This window comes from Argentina silus (genome assembly GCF_951799395.1).
Source record: "Argentina silus genome assembly, chromosome: 7".
Classification (NCBI taxonomy): domain Eukaryota; kingdom Metazoa; phylum Chordata; class Actinopteri; order Argentiniformes; family Argentinidae; genus Argentina; species Argentina silus.
Genome location: NC_139661.1, coordinates 11,443,057 through 11,459,355, shown reverse-complemented (window position 1 = coordinate 11,459,355; position 16,299 = coordinate 11,443,057). Strand labels below are relative to the sequence as shown.

General features: G+C 40.7%; 3 protein-coding genes across 7 annotated transcripts; 1 reads left to right on the top strand and 2 right to left on the bottom strand.

Annotated features, from left to right (window-relative positions):
• Window positions 1-374: 374 nt before the first annotated feature.
• kmt5ab (lysine methyltransferase 5Ab) lies at window positions 375-3,778 on the top strand. 2 transcript variants are annotated; one of them, XM_083674201.1, is made up of 8 exons: window positions 375-523; window positions 723-820; window positions 954-1,107; window positions 1,446-1,647; window positions 1,752-1,839; window positions 2,524-2,583; window positions 2,684-2,874; window positions 3,089-3,778. In XM_083674201.1, the coding sequence occupies exons 1-8, from the start codon at window positions 514-516 to the stop codon at window positions 3,297-3,299; spliced, it is 1,014 nt and encodes a 337-aa protein (XP_083530327.1). In that variant the 5' UTR covers window positions 375-513; the 3' UTR covers window positions 3,300-3,778. The 2 variants fall into 2 exon arrangements, with proteins under 2 accessions (XP_083530327.1, XP_083530326.1); XM_083674200.1 differs by lacking the exon at window positions 375-523 and having other exon boundaries at window positions 605-820.
• A 584-nt stretch (window positions 3,779-4,362) lies between these two features.
• rilpl2 (Rab interacting lysosomal protein-like 2) lies at window positions 4,363-7,132 on the bottom strand. Its single transcript, XM_083674202.1, has 4 exons — window positions 6,663-7,132; window positions 6,143-6,294; window positions 5,406-5,540; window positions 4,363-4,767 (listed from the first exon to the last, which is right to left on the bottom strand). Exons 1-4 carry the CDS (start codon window positions 6,954-6,956, stop codon window positions 4,746-4,748), a joined length of 603 nt encoding a protein of 200 aa, XP_083530328.1. The 5' UTR covers window positions 6,957-7,132; the 3' UTR covers window positions 4,363-4,745.
• A 1,843-nt stretch (window positions 7,133-8,975) lies between these two features.
• On the bottom strand, window positions 8,976-16,223 carry LOC310807602 (RILP-like protein 1). 4 transcript variants are annotated; one of them, XM_083674132.1, is made up of 8 exons: window positions 15,473-16,223; window positions 14,972-15,122; window positions 13,307-13,416; window positions 12,748-13,029; window positions 11,389-11,555; window positions 11,149-11,247; window positions 10,439-10,526; window positions 8,976-9,715 (listed from the first exon to the last, which is right to left on the bottom strand). In XM_083674132.1, the coding sequence occupies exons 1-8, from the start codon at window positions 15,758-15,760 to the stop codon at window positions 9,710-9,712; spliced, it is 1,191 nt and encodes a 396-aa protein (XP_083530258.1). In that variant the 5' UTR covers window positions 15,761-16,223; the 3' UTR covers window positions 8,976-9,709. The 4 variants fall into 4 exon arrangements, 3 of the variants coding, with proteins under 3 accessions (XP_083530258.1, XP_083530259.1, XP_083530260.1); XR_014554326.1 differs by having other exon boundaries at window positions 9,661-9,715; window positions 11,149-11,195; XM_083674133.1 differs by lacking the exon at window positions 10,439-10,526.
• Between the last annotated feature and the right edge of the window lie 76 nt (window positions 16,224-16,299).

Here is a 16,299-nt window from a genome sequence, read left to right as displayed (position 1 = left end):
AGTAAAGCAAAGAGAGTACATAGCATAGGAATGCTTGCCAGAGTAGGATGGAGGAGACAGAGTAGGATATCCTGTCACTTCTATTCCTTCTAAAATATCAAGGCAATGTAATTTGAACCAATTTACAATAGCCTATTTTCCATAGTGAATAGTTTCACAATATCACCAAAAGCAAATATATAACATGAAGCATACAAATCTGGCCAGAAATGTATTTTGGCTTGCATGGCTGCCCTTTCAAATGTATTTCGCGCCACACCAATCACATGCTACTAGAGGTAACGCATAACCAATCGGGGACGCAGTAGATTTTTAAAAGACAAGTAGTGTCCTCCCTTCTGCTTGTTGTTATGATTCTGCCCAGACAGGCAGTGGTAACTGTGTGGACACTATTCGTGTTTTCTAGCTAAGCATATCGAACACAGCAAAAGTTTTTCAGCTAACCGAATCTTCTGCACGTTCTTTTTAGCTAGTGGTGTCTTTTTTTGCGGAGCGCCCGCTTGGGGAGTTGAAATGGCAAAAGGTAAGTAGCTAGCTACCTACCTAACGAGCCAGGGTCGTTTTGAGGTATCTAGCTGGTTGGCGAACTACCTAACGGTCGCGCGCTCGCACATTTGTAGTATAACAATGAGGGTCCATATAAGAACCCATGCAGACAATGACAAACCTTCGGTCGCTAGAATGCTTTGCTACTCTGAATGTTTGTCTTCCTATTCTTCAAGGGAAGAAGAAAGGGCTGACCACCAAAAAGAAATCCGAGGAGGCTCTCCAGCCCAAAGTTGAAAACAGGACAAAAGAAAACAAACCAGAGATGAATGGGGTAACTAATGCTGTTTGATTTGTATACTTGATTATCAAACAATTAGTGGATGATATCGTCGACATGTTCCACAATTATTATCCTTAACGTTACAATTGAGCCTGTTTACATCTCTGCATCCAATGTGTTGCAGGACAGTGCATGTAATGGTCAGCCTACGATACACAGTCTTTGGAGTCCCAGCAAACCCAGATCCCCTCTGTGTGACAATTCAAGCTCGCTTATCCAGGAGGAAAATGTATCTGAAAAAGTGCCTCTACAAATTGTGACTTCAAAGCAAGAGAAAGGTATCCATCTATATTTCTTTTTTCAATCCACCATCAGTGTAGGGTGGATCGAAATAATAATACAGCATGGAGTACTGATCTGATAAAATGGTGCAAAAGACACTGACATGCAACATTGCATTCCCATTGCATGTATCTTGTTGTTTCCCTCAAATGTATTTGACAGTCAGCAGATTAGAGTTAAGTGACCCCCAGAATAATTTCTTGTGTGTGAAAGGCAGCAGTGTTCACTAGACATGAGTTAATTGTGTCTTTAGGAACCTATTCTCCTCCTGAAGCCCTCTGTTTAGTTTATTCAGTCAAGTCATGTGCACTGTGTTTCCTCTCTTCTATTCCAGTCAGAGGGAACTCTCAGGTTGGTGTGTACAGACAAGAGGAGAATACTGGGAGGACTTGCCAGGTTCAGGGACCCAGAGAGCCAACCACTGGACAGGTTAAGGAGGAGGATCCTTATTCTCACAGTAACCCAGGGCCTGCACCAGACAACGGTACCCAGTCCAAAACAGAGAGGGGAACGAGTCGCAAAGTCAAAGTGAAAAAGTATGTACAGAAAACAAAGTTCCAACCAATTAAAGATTTATTCAAGTGGAGCATAGTCTGACCAGATCATCTGACCAATGTGAAAATACTCTCTTTTCTTCCAGAGCTGAAAGCATAACCTCCCAAAACAGAAAGGTCACAGATTATTATCATATTAGACGGAGTTCCAGAAAAAGCAAGGCTGAACTGAAGGTCAGTATACAATACTGAAATGCATTGTGCTCAAATATCAACTATGTACCCCAGGTTTTTGAGGCATAGAAGATTGGTTATAGAGGAATATCCCCATCACAGGCTGAGTAGAATAACAGTAAACTGAAGTTGCACCCCATGTTCTCTCTCTTTTTTTTTTAATGACAATTCAATAGCGAAGATATTTGACTGTATAATAGAGAAATGTCAAAGGTCAATACATTTATTCTAATCATGTATGTGCATAAGAATGAACATGAACATCCACAACAGCATAGTTGTGGTATTAAAAAATCCTGATCCAAGCACTCATGGCTTTCAATGTAAAAAGCCTTTATAAGAGAGGCCAAGAAAACTAAACAAAAACACCAATGTGTCTTGCACCTTTGTCAATGTTTTTATATTTAAATCCATATGAGTCCCTGGATTATTTAAAAAAAAATTTTTTATCACATAACTACCCTGTTGCAGATGATTCTTCCCTGTTCATTCTTACAACAATGTCCCTACTCCCAAGAGCACCTGTGGATGTTTGGAATACTTTAAGTGCCCCTGTTACATTATTTTCTCATGTTTGCCATGTATCTGTGTGTCTATACATGAGCTATCTAATTGGATCATACTGGGAGGCCAAGCTAGGTTTACTCATTATGGCCCAATAAACACCATGCTGTCTGCCAACAGAGTGAAGAACACAGACACATTGATGACCTGATAACAAATGGAGTTGAAGAAGGACTTCAGGTTCCTTTTTTATTTTTTTTAAATGGAAGTTATGTTTTACTCTTACTGTTTATCTGAACTTTTAAATTAGATTTTCTTTCCTGTACTTCAATACCACCAGGTCAAACATATAGAGGGAAAGGGAAGAGGAGTGTTTGCCAGCAGAAGTTTCCAGAAGGGACAGTTTGTGGTGGAGTATCATGGAGACTTGTTACAGTTGGCTGATGCTAAGAAGAGAGAGGCTCTATATGCACAAGACCCAGGGACTGGCTGCTACATGTACTACTTCCAGTATCATAGCAAAACTTACTGGTAAGGCTTCCCAAAACATTGAATATTTGCCTAAGTGAATATCTTCAAGAACTACATGAAATTGGTTCTTGGAGTCAGAATACATTGTACAAAAATAGTATTGTCCATTATTTGGGAAGCTGAAGTCCCGTTTTAGGCCACACTGTCCTGGTACCTCTATTTAACCCTGCACTTGCCCATGTAGTTCAAACCCTGTATATCTTTATTTTTACAGTGTGGATGCTACAAAGGAAACCAATCGCCTGGGAAGGCTTATAAACCACAGTAAAAATGGCAACTGCCAGACTAAGCTCCATGGCATCGATGGAACGCCCCATCTCATACTGGTGGCCGCCAAGGACATTGAGGCAGAAGAGGAGCTTCTCTATGACTATGGTGACCGCAGCAAGGAATCCATCTCTGCTCACCCTTGGCTCAAATACTGATTTGCTGTTCTTACAAAACCTAAATATTCCCTAGAGTATGGTTTTCTTTATCCACTTTCCCAAGAAGTGCATTTGGGCAGAACAGTGGTAGAATGAACTGAACATTGTGGAGGGCAACCTTCAATGCTACCTGGATCAATTTATTATTATTTTATAATAGAATATCAATTAATTGTAAGGTTTCAGTGTTTTTAAATATATATTTAGGCCAGTGCTTCCATGACAATATGAAAACATTTAGCAACATGGTATTGTTTTTATGATGCTTTTATATTCATGATAATCTATGGTTCAGGGTAATGCACTCACCTTTGATTGTCAATGCTCTCCTGCTTACAGAGAGAATACCTGACTTGTGTTAATTTTTTTGCTATGAGTATAGTTTTCTAATTAACTGCTCTTTTTAAAGAGTGAATGAATGAAACTTGTTGTACATAAAGGAATAAATCTGTTTAGAACTCTTGTTCTACCCAAACATCTTTGGTTATGCTGAGTAAGTGACTAATTTTTCAACACATAACAAACCTTGCCTCATCTGTGACGGTAAGCTTGATTTTTTTTTTTTTAACATTCACAAATATTGCTGTCCAGCCGCTGAGTGGCTTAAAGCCACTATCAGATTTCCAATGATTCATGAAATATGCCACTTCATTATGATGAAAATGCCTTATAAGAGTCGTGACTTTTCATAACCAAAACAATTAGGACCCAGTACTCCATTGTTTATGCTTATGTTGTCATAGGAGATTTTGTAAACAACTCATGTTCAGAAAAAGCAGTGCTTGTCATTGTCTTCAGACAATGGTATCACTTACTCTTATATGCAACCCACTAGTCTTTACTAACATGGACATTGTACATTAGTTTTGTCTGACATTTTCAATATCATGCCCCATCTGAAAATACCCAAGTTCAACAGCATATCTAAAGTTTACTGGAGCAGGTATTTACAATAGGTGTTTTGAGTTACTAGCTATAATATTTGGTAGGGTGTTAATAGTCTTAGAGGGTTCACTGGCCTAACTGCTTTTTTCATAGTTTTATCCAAATCAAGACAATGTAGACATTTTCAATGGCAACTAGTTGTCACAATTTGGCACGATATTCAACCAAAGAATGCTCTCAGTAGACCTACCACAATTAATTGTTAAGACAATATTTGTTAAGTGCCTCCTTATGTATGTTAATTCATGTGCATAAATAGATTACTCATTAAATTGTATTATGACAGCACCTAAGATTAAAAAAAAAAAAGTAGTTCTAAAGCTATAATGTCATTAAGACAGTTAAAACATATCTATTCATTACAAAAAGTAAAATACTGATTTAAACTCAAAGTATAATAGATATGAATAATATCAATAAGATATGAATAATTATGTGCATAAAATCCTTGATTGGTTCCAGTAAAGGACAATTAGATCAGTCCATGGTATCAGGTTGTCCTTATTTCCGTCTGAATGAAAACCTAAAAATAAAAAGTTAAGAATGAGTACATTCATTGTCCACTACACAAACAAATATGTTTCACCAAACAGAAATGACTACCAGATGAATTAATCATCGGTGATCCCCTGATAATTCTGGCTAGTTTTAGCAGGCCAGTAAATCCATGGGGGTGAGGGGGGGTGATAAGTGAATTTGCAGTGTCTGCTGAAGCACAGCTGAGTCATGACAGACTGACAGAGACAGACATTACTGAGCAAAGCAGATGAGCCAGCCTTGTGAAGCAGCCAGTGACTGTTAATCTGTTCCCTCTCTCTCCTGTAATCCGGAAAAACTCAAACCCAGTTTTCCTCCTTTCCCTCATACCCCCCCACACACACACGCACTAACATAGCCGGTCACAAGCAGGTCATTATGAGGCCAGTGGGAGACTATCTATGAGAACTCCTCCTGGTGTGGAACTCTGTAATAGCACGTGGTAGTACTTCTGGTTTCAACTTTGATTTCAGAATTTAAACCTCAACATTATTATCCTATCTGAAACACTTGTTAGAGCACTTTATAACCTGTGTGTCATTGCTGTTAAAAACAAACAAACTGCTTTAGTTTATTTCACTGTATGTCTGACATTGTTTGTGCCAAATAAAGCATGTTACTCACAGCTTTCCAATGGTGGTCTTCTCCTCTTTTGGCTCCACTTTTGTCTCGTCTTTTGTGCCAGCTACGGGCTCCGCAGGGGATGGAGATTCCAGGTCAACCTCTACCATGGATGGCTCAGTTTGGGGAAGAATCCCACTGCAGATACAACACAACACGGGGATGAGGATGGTGTGGGTGCACAGTAGGGTGAGATCACCCTACATGGTAAAACCTTACATGATGGGTTAATAAAAGGGGTTTATTTGTTGCTAAGCACATAACAAGTGCTTGTTCATGCATTTACAGTATAAAGCAATAATAACAATGCAGTCACATACAATCTAATTTGTCAAGCATTAAACAACTATCACAGATGTATACTTTATTGCATTTTCCAACAGATATTGGTCATTTTGCTGGAAAGTATCCAACCCCTGACACACAGAACATGCCAGGAACAGCATAGCATCAGCCACACTGCCTTGCTCAAGGGCACAATGGTGGTGATTGCATTGGCACCCCGAGTTATTAACGCCATCAGTTTAATTTAAACCAATGATTTATACCTGTTTATTATGGCTTATAATCAAAAACATAACATACTTTTTATGTTTTCCCCACACTTTTCCAATTATGCTTCATAGGAGTAGGCCAACAGAGTTAATCTTTAACTTGCAACAATGACAATGAAAATTCTAAGGAGAATTCACTGCTTACCCATGCAGCCCTGGAAAGTTGTTGTCAGACAGGCTACCCACCTCTTGTATAGCTGCAGCTCCTCTTGAGCCACCATTAGCTGTGCTTTTAGCTGGTTCCTCTCCTGGAGCACTTCCTTCAGCTCCTGCATGGTGAAACGTGGTCTGTTGGGGTCTTTCAGGTCTACCACCAATTGGTTTGGCCCAAGCGTTTGCTATGAAGAGAAAATAGAAAACATATCTATAGGCGTGGAGTCCCAACTGTAGGCAATAAGTAGGCAACATTAAGAAACATTTACATTTGACATTCAGCAGACGTTTTTATCCAAAGCGACTTACAACAAGTACATTTGTCTAAAGTAAGTGAATCATCTATACATCAGTCATCATAAGAAAAAAATCTATGCTAGGGCCAGGAGCCATTGGCAGTCACAATGCTAGAAGAAGGAAGGAAGAAACGTTGCTAAACAATGAATACCCAAAAAATACACTAATACACAATACAATACTTGTTCAATGAACCAAACAAAAATAATAACCTCTGCACAGTTCAGAATTGTTTGCAAAAGATGATAAAACTCACCGTTCCCTGCCCGGTAGAACTTTCTCTCACGACTCTATCCAATTCGCTTTTCAAGTTGTCTCGTTCCATTTTCAGCTCCTCCAGCGACAGGTTGTACTTATTAACTAATGTTTCAAACATCTCCAAGACCCGCACAATTTTGAATTGCAAATCGGAAACTTGCTCACCTGTATTACTTATTTTCAGTAAATCTCTGCCGATCACATACGAAATGTCATACACATCTTGAACTGTCAGCTGAAATGCGTCCTTCTCAAAAGCCAAAGCGGGCGAGGACTCACTCATTTCTTCCATGACTCCTCGAGCTGAAGTTCCGAATCAACTTGGAAGATTTTCGTTTTCGTTTCACTATTCAGGAACACTGTTTCCAGTTCACAGATTTGACATTTGATCATTTATAGCGTTTATGCTAACTGTAGCTATAAGTTTACAATGGAAGGGGCAACTTCAAGTTGATGTGTGGACAACGATCCTCCCTCCTCTCTCCCTTTTTCAATCGTTCCCGAGCACGCAACTGACATTCACATGAACCAATAGCAAGTGTCTTCTACCCTCAACTGGTGAGCAAAGTTTCCCCAGCGACAGGTGAAGCCGTGCGCGTAATCAGTTGAAACAGAACGTGATGACTGCCGTTTTCAACTTTCCAACTTTTAAGTTTGATTGACACAACAAAATATATTCAAGAAATGTCTTTGATATCATCATAGCCCTGGGAAATTACTGAATGCACAGCCATTTATATAAATTACATTGTGATATCCCTGGATAAGAAACAGCATTGTGCAGCCCTCAATATACCATTTCGCGTGCATCTGCATCATAGCTATGGAAACGCGAAGTCTGCGTTTACTTCCTAAAAAAAGTCTCATACCGCGTTAAAATACGTCAGAGGAGAGTTTTTGCACTCCGACCCTGCTCTATAATGCTGGTGATTCCCAGAGAGCAGCATCCGCTAGCTCTTGACTGTTCAACAGAATGTCACATGTGAATGTGTCTATTATTTACGAATGAAAACAACAAATCCACAAGATTACAGGGTAAAATTCTGCTTGAATATAGGTGTTCCTCAAGGTTCGATTTTAGGTCCACTGCTGTTACCATTTACATAAATAATGTTGGTTTGTCCTTGAACAATTGTATATTTGTACCCTGAAAGGAGTCCAGATTGAACAAGTCCCACATTATAAATAGGCTACCTGAGCATTTGGATTGATGATAAACTGTCTTTTAAAATGCATGTTGGTTTTCTGTATAGAAAAAAGTCCTGCTTCACCTTTGAGAATAGGAGGAGGATTGTCCAGGCGACGCTCCTCTCTGTCCTTGACTATGGTGACACAATTTACATGCACGCGACAGCCTCAGTTCTCTAACCGCTAGACTCGGTTTATCACTCTGCTCTGTGGTTCACCTGGGATAGTTTCCGCACCCACCATAACCTTTTATATTAGTTGGAATTGTAGTTGGGAGTCTTTGACTTCAAGAAGGGCTTATCATTGGATTTCATTTGAATATAAAGCAGTTATTTTAAAACTCCCATTTGACCTTACATTGTTGCTTTTATGGCAGACACACTCTCCACGCTCTCCGAGTACCAAACCAGGTCAAAACTTGGCTTCTTGACACGTTTTCATCTGAACTAGGTAAATCGACCTTTAGCTTCTGTGCCCAGAGTAGGCTACATGGAACAAACTTAAAGATTCTCGAACTTTGAGTTTCCCTTGTGTCACTCTGTCAGTTGAAAACCTTCATAAAGGATCTGTCATCCAAGGAATGTACATGTTTTAATGATATTGTGCACACTGACTTTGTAATTGATATGTAATTAATTAACCGTATTATATTTGTAATTTTAGAATTTTGTACATTTATGATGGTTTTATGTAAGCAGGGCTCTTCCGCAAAAGAGACCTCAGTCTCAGTAATAAACGTTTAATAATAATATTAATTTCAGTGAATTATGTTTTAACCCTAACTGATAGGCCCGAAAACTATTATGCTTGTGTGAATTATGGAAGATTATTTGAATGAACAAAGTGCAAGCATCAATAGCCATGCACTTTAAAAGGTAGGCATTTTCCTGTGACGAGTATTGTATGTTTAAGATTATTCTGTAGTCATCAAAATATTTATCTGAGGAAGTATGAGCACCAGTAGAGTGGTAACATACACCATGTAGTGTAACATAACAGAGGTGGTCCAGTGAACCATGCTTACATGATTGCCAGGGCTGAGACTTTAAGAATTGCATTTGCCCTCTAATAGGCCTACACAGAGTGGCACACACAGATGATGAAACCAATCATCAGCTGTAAACTTAAGAACATTTATTTTACATTATTTCACAACTTTAAGCATAAAATTAAAATACACAGTGGCATAAAAAGAATAAGTGAAATTGGTTTCACCAATCAGACAACACATCTTCATGATGATTCTGTAACAGGCAGTCCTCACAGGGTCTCCTCATCAGGCTTGGTAACACTTTGCTTTAGTTAAAATAAACATTATCTGGGGTTCATCTGAAGGTCTCTGAATTTAGACTCAACTACCAATTGATTAAAAGGCATTTCTTTCAGCTAGACAGCACTGGTGAAAGTAGGTTGTCCCTTCTCCTTCGTCCTCTAAACACAACTTTAGTGTCTTGATGCTCCCAGACAAACAACTTCCTCTTCACAGCCTCACTGAACTCCTGCCTATAACCGAGAGGCATTGGCACTCTAGCCTCATACCGCAGAACTCCTGGCAAATGCCCTGAGCAGTCATCAGTCACCTGACCATATCTGCCTGTCAGAGCACATTTTCGTCATAACATATGTAACCAGTTCCAGTAATTAGCCCCCTCCCCTACACCCCCTGGTGGTAACTTGCAGCGGGAAGACGTTCCACGGCACTGACCAGAGGTTGACATGGGGATTGAGAACATGAACCAAGTCCCTGGTTATGGATGCTGCTGTCACACCTCCTGAGCATGCTCTGTGTGCAAGTAGTTTTGACCCTCTTATATATTGGCTACTTCCTCTAGTTGTCTCTTGTCCCTGGAGAAGATACTAAACCTGAGGGATAGAATGAGAGAAAATAACTTTACATTGTTGCTTCCCTGTCAAAAAATTGCATATAAAAGACTGAAATGAACAGCAAATTTGAGATACTTTTAAGGTGTGTCATTCTGTATAATTGTTTTAAAGCCATGAGGCAAAATGCACACATGTATGAGCTTGCATGCACTATGAAAGCACACATTACGAAAGCATTGCACTAAGAGGGTCACACAGGTAGACCTTCCATCATGTTATCCAACAAATGTGGAGCTCTCTATTTTAATAAAGCTGTTAACAGGGATTGCTCTTATATTTCAGGCACAAAAAGCTAGAGACTGAAAGATAGAGGTCATAAAACAACCATTGTGGACAGTTATTAGACATTCCAAGCCCAGATTACATGCACCCACATCACCCATAACATTACATTATCTGAATATGCCTTACTATTTTCTTCTATGAGCCACTTAACTTCATTTTGTCAAGTAAATGATCTTTCTACTCCCAATGGGTGGATAGATCAGTTTATATTGGTAAAAGAGATGAGTGTTAATATATGTTTATCCGGATTAGCTGATTCAGGATCTAGACAATCAGCCAACATGAATACACCCTAATCCCACCACCTCATTTAAGATGACATGCGATGTAGGGGCCTTGGTACAGTCAAAGTGGAGTGCTCAAGAACCATGACATAAGACATAAGACACAAACAGAGAAAATAAATTAAGGTCATACAAAGGACATAAGTCTTCTGATTGGTAGTAACGTGGGATCGTCTCGAATCAACCCTGCTGCTACCATCGGCATTATCGCAGTAAAGATCCTGCCCAGATGATCACAGAAGGAGAGATAATGAAAGAGAGAGAGGGAGAGATGGGAAAGTAAGTGAAAGAAACCGCAAAAGCAGAGAGAGTAGAGAGTGGTAGAAAAAGAGAGGGGATAAGAGGGACAATGAAACATAGAGATGGATCTGAATTTCTGAATAAAGCTCAAACATTTCCTCAACTCTCCACCCTGTAAGTATTGAGGGAACCACGTTCATGCTACAGTATCATTATATATTATTATGATTATACAACACCAAATGAAAAGCCCTATTAAATCAGTTTCATCCATTATTATTAATTTATTCAGTGAAGTAACTGTTCTCCTTTAATGTCACAGTTATGTGTAATGTCAGTTATGTCTTGCACAACTGGGGAGGGATTCATGAAAATATGATGATTAGTTGAAAAACGTAATTAGTGGAACTGAACCCTCATTCCTCCATCATTTGTCACTGTGTAACCTTTGACAGTTAAAACAACACAAACAAGCATTATGAAAATGTAGCTGTAATCTTGAGAAAATATGTGCATGTTTGTTTACTATCATTATGTGCCTATGTGAGATGAGGTGGTGGGATGAGGTTGTTTAGGGTAGGCCTGGTGGCTCTCAGTACTTACAGGCGCTTGATCCCTGACTCAGGCTGCTCAGCAGGGGCTGCCTCTGGCTGAGGGGATGGGAAAAAGGGGATGAGGCTCAACTCATTCTCCAATTCCTCACTATGGCAGATAGGGAGGGGAGTCAGTAAAAGATTGTGGACGGTGCGTAGGTACAAAATGGTTGTTTTGTAATCAATACACAAGATTGTTATTAGTAGTAGATAAAAGTAGTAGATATTATTAGTAGTAGATAAAAGCAACCTTTTGTAATATGCAAGCTCCTCTTGCAGCATAAACACTTCAGCCTTGAGTTCATTCCTCTCCTGCAGGACATCTCGTAGTTCCTGGAGGGTGAAACGAGGCCTCTCCGAGTCCTTCTGGTCCAGGCTATCAGTCTCTTCCTCTTGCTCTTCATCACACAGCTCCTTCTAGTGTCAGAACACACAAAAGGTGCTCCTGTCACATGATTGGATGCCTTCACAGTGCATTCCTCTAATGTTACAATGATGTACGGTTTGCATGTTCACATTTAACCTCTAGCAGAACCACCACACATTGGCTGAACCAGTCATACTTTATATTAAGTTGCTATAAACACTCACTGAGAACTTTATTAGGAACACTATACTAATACTGGGTAGAGCCTCCCTTTGCTCTCAAAGCAGCCTCAATTCTTCGTGGCATTTATTCCACAAGATGTTGGAAACATTCCTTTGAGATTCTGGTCCATGATGACATGATTGCATCACGCAATTCTTGCAGATTTTTCAGGTGCACTTTCAAGCTGTGAATCTCCTGTTCTACCATTTCCCAAAGGTGTTCTATTGGATTCAGATCCAGTGACTGGGAAGGCCACTGAAGAACACTGAACTCATTGTCATGTTCATGAAACCAGTTTGAGACGACTTTGGCTTTGTGACATGGTGCATTATCATGCTGGAAGTAGCCATTAGAAGGTGGGTAAATTGTGGCCATGAAGGGATGCACATGGTCAGCAACAATGTTCAAATAGGCTGTGGCATTCAAGCGATGACTGATTGGTATTAACGGGCCCAAAGTGTGCCAAGAAAACATTCCCCACACCATTACACCACTCCACCATGAGAAGGTGTTCAGGTGTTCCTAATAAAGTGTTTGGTGAGTGTATTTCTCAATACTGAAAGTGGCCCCGGTAGCAGTCACAGCAGCATCCACCATGCACAATTCAGTTTGGGTGGAATGCAGAAGCCACCGTGAATTCTTGTGCAGAATTGCAGGAATTGCATGATGCAACCATGTCATCATGGACAAGAATCTCAAAGGAATGTACATCTTGTGAAATCAATGGCATGAAGAATTGAGGTTGTTTTGAGAGCAAAGGGAGGCCCTACCCAGTATTAGTATAGTGTTCCTAATAAAGTGCTCAGTGAGTGATTACTGTGTTGGCATCAATACTAAATCCACCAAAATTACTGACCTCTGTGAGTTAGGGTAACATTACTGTGTTCATGTATATAGGGAACCACTGTACAGATGCTCCAACATCTACTAATGTGCAGTACCATTGATCTATCTATAATGAAAGACCTCTGTATTTTTCAAGTTAAATGGACTTGATGAGGGGATTGATGCTGTAGTTACCATGATCGGCGCAAGTGTGGATTCTGTCATCACAGATTTGGAAGGAGAAGGTTCCTCCTTCTCCTCCTCCACCCTCTCCCTTTCCAGCTCCCACTCTTGGCGCTCCTCCCTCAGCCTGGCCACTTCCTGCCGCAGGGCCACCAGATCCTGCTGCCGCGCCTGGGACAGAGCCTCCAGCTCAGCCCTCTGCTGGATCACAGCCTTGCCCTGAGCCTCCATCACACTGATCCTGTGACGCAGGTCCTGGTTGATCTTCATCAGCCGGTGCTGCTGCATCTGGAGCTATGGGGGGGGGGGGGAGGCATCAATTCAATCATGTTCATTCGTATGAAACCACATAGAAACTGTCATGAGTTGAGAGAACTGATACTCTTTGAGGGGCCAGATTGTTGGATGGTGTACAGCCATCCTTCCAAGGCCTTCCAATGCATGTACAGTATACAGCTCCCAGAAGGCAGTAAGTATGAGGCATCTATGTGTTTTTCTATTAGGCTACAGTAAGAATACCAGGGGGGATGTGTTATCTAGTTCAGGGAGCATGTGGTGCTTCAACTCTCACCGCCTCCAAGTCCTCGTTCTTGAGGGTCAGCTCACGGTCCTTAGCCCGAATCTCATCCCTCTGCTTGTCCACCACATCCTTCATCACCTGCCGCTCTCTCTCTGACATGCCTGATACACACATATAGTTCACACCAAAATGAAAATCCACAAAAACACATACTGTATGCACACTGGTAACTAAGCAAAATTGTGACAACATACATTAAGTGATAAATGCATTGACAAAAGCCTGTCTCACTCTCTGTTTGTAACGTGGCTTTATTCAACACGTTACATAGTCCGATGTGACACAGCATGTAGAGTCAATAGCAGATCCACCCGGTACTACAGTACAAGGGCTTTCTTATGACATGAGACACGTTTGGTTGATAAATATGTGTCAGTACAGTAATGGTGAAGAACATCATCATGGGCTACTCAGTCAACCTGATTTCCTAATGTGTTTCTAGGCTGCATGTGTTTTGGCCCACAGAGTAAATATAGCTAGAGCTATGGTGACCGTGAAAGACACACACAAGGGCTATATTTCTGTCTGGTTTTAAAATAGTTCCCTTCACACGCATCTTCCCGCCCCCACCCACCCCCCTTCTCTCTGTCTCTCCCTCTCTTTTTTCTTTGATGTCAACATGCAAACAGATGTGAATAAGCAGAGTACACAAAAATGCAAGCAGGCCATGCAGAACCAGGCCATGCAGAACCTGATATGGCATGGCACTTCAGATGATGGATGGTTATCAAACAAACCATCACAAATGTACAACCCTCATACTGTAGTTAAGGCACTCAAGTCATATGTCCTGGCCATTTGAAAGGCATTTCATGTTTTTTCAAATGTCAAGAGAAAGTGAAGTAAATCAGACAGAGATGACACACACAGAGCCATACAAAAACATATGACAAACATACACACTGCAATGAAGACAAAGAGTCAAAATAATAATTCATGTTTGACTGTATTTATCTGTCACAACATGCAAATACCCAATCTTATACACCCACACTAAAACACTCACATGCAAGTTCCTACGGCACCTGGTAATATAAAGGTCAATGCATTTAGCAAGTGGTGGGTCAAATGTAATACTTACAGTATAGTGGACCACCTGATCATGTCTTTCTACTGGACTCATGTCTTTTCAGTTGGACAGTCCATAAGTTCAGTATGCAGTGAAAACCTTTACTGTTACTGTATGATTCCAGTGTAATACTATTGATATCATGACCATAGACCCTCTGTGTCACCAAAAATACAGAGGCACCTGCATGCCACAGCCCATGGCAAGAACTCAAATGCAGAAAATAAGGAGGGGACAGGAGCAGGGCACAAATAGACATTAGGTCTAACATAACACATACCAATCTATAATTGAAACCTCTACTTTGTAGTGTGAGTGTCTTCTGCCTATCTGTGTGTTAGACTGCACACATTAATATTGCTGAACCCATGGCCTCTGAGAATTTCTGCTCAAATAGACTCAAAACATACAGTATCAAACATGCAAGAATCAAAGAATGAGGCAGGTGATAATAGTAGCTAGTTTTTGTCCAAAATGAATGCAGCAAAAACAATGAATACAGAGCATGTTGCATCTTATGCAACCTGTGTAGTGTTATGGCTTGAACTGTTTTGATTCTGCAGTGTTATGCACTATGCTGTACCAACCCTCCTGTTTCTGCAGCTCCTCCACAGTGATGGGTGAATCTTTGAGGGACAGGCTCATCAGGAGGTTCCTGTTCTCCGCCTGCAGCTGAGCGATCTGGGTCAGAAGGTCCTGAGCCTCCCCTCGCCACACGTCCTCCACCAACTCCAGCTCCTGAGGAGAGAAGATTGCACACGTACATTGAGACAAACATGCATGCGTGACCACACACAAACACACACAAAAACCATATGGTATCACCCAACTCAAATATTTCTAACAAATGCATAAAAACAACAATGCAAAGTAGCCTACAGAAATCAATAAGTTTTGCAATAACAATTATCTGCTGAAACATATACGCTTGATTTTCAGTTTGTTTGTTTTTTAAGAAAAATGTGTGAATTAGGACTAGATCACACATCACACTAATGTAGGATTTTGTCAACTAAACATGCAATGAAATGGCGATACTAGGGTGGCTGATATCTGTTGCTGTGAATGGTGCAGAGTGTAGATCGAACCTGCTGATGTTTCTTCTCTTTCTCTAGTCTGTCATTCCGCTCCATTCGCAGCCTGTCCAGCTCGCGCCGAAGGCCCTCGGTCTCTGGGTTGATATTGCTGCGGCTGACCAGCACTTCTAGAACCTCCAGAACCCGAACCACTTTGGGCATCAACCGCGTCAACGCCTCGCACCCGTATTGATCGATAATGCGCTCGAACTCCTGGCCCACAACCGCGGCGATGTCGTAGACGTCCATAACGGTAAACTCCGCCGCGTTTTTATCCAGGACGGATCCGAAGTCTTCCATGACTCTCTGCCTTAAGAGTTTCTATTCCATGAACATAATAATGATAAGTTATTGCCTCTGAATATCGACGTTTTGGCCCAACCAATTGTCTTACAATCCTGTCGGTTTCCAACACTGCTAAAAAAAACCTTACGTGTATAGTAATTTCAACCATTTAAGTTTATTTCTTCATAAAGTCTTTATCTTAGTACTTCCAGATAGGTCCAGCATAGAAATCCAAACTCTCTCTCTCTCTGTAACTACAAGCAATGTCTGCGCATGTCAAGGTATTCTTGGTGCTGCTGAAGTTTCGACGCACATCAACAGCGCCCATTTCGTCGTGCTGTCATTCATGGCACAACACAGGTCATCAAGTTCTGTCTCTTTATCTTAGTCATTGGTCTTTATATCCAAACCCAATAAGTTGGTCCTTTGTGTTGTCATTGAAACACATTCATGATATCAGGCAAGTTATGAAAATGATCTGCGTACAAAAACCTGATCTTAACATTATTACAAAATGTAAGATGCCCAATATACTCATGGCTATAGTTATGACC

Coding starts and splice junctions, on each gene's coding strand:
- rilpl2 (XM_083674202.1), bottom strand. CDS start 6,956: ATGGAAGAAATGAGTGAGTCCTCGCCCGCTTTGGCTTTTGAGAAGGAC. Junction 5,541..6,142: donor GAGCTGCAGCTATACAAGAG/GTGGGTAGCCTG, acceptor TTGTATCTGCAG/TGGGATTCTTCCCCAAACTG. Junction 4,768..5,405: donor AAGACCACCATTGGAAAGCT/GTGAGTAACATG, acceptor TTTTATTTTTAG/GTTTTCATTCAGACGGAAAT.
- LOC310807602 (XM_083674132.1), bottom strand. CDS start 15,760: ATGGAAGACTTCGGATCCGTCCTGGATAAAAACGCGGCGGAGTTTACC. Junction 11,556..12,747: donor CCACACTTGCGCCGATCATG/GTAACTACAGCA, acceptor TTCTGACACTAG/AAGGAGCTGTGTGATGAAGA. Junction 10,527..11,148: donor GAGTCAGGGATCAAGCGCCT/GTAAGTACTGAG, acceptor TCATCTGGGCAG/GATCTTTACTGCGATAATGC.
- kmt5ab (XM_083674200.1), top strand. CDS start 650: ATGCAGACAATGACAAACCTTCGGTCGCTAGAATGCTTTGCTACTCTG. Junction 821..953: donor ACAAACCAGAGATGAATGGG/GTAACTAATGCT, acceptor AATGTGTTGCAG/GACAGTGCATGTAATGGTCA. Junction 1,840..2,523: donor AAAGCAAGGCTGAACTGAAG/GTCAGTATACAA, acceptor GTCTGCCAACAG/AGTGAAGAACACAGACACAT.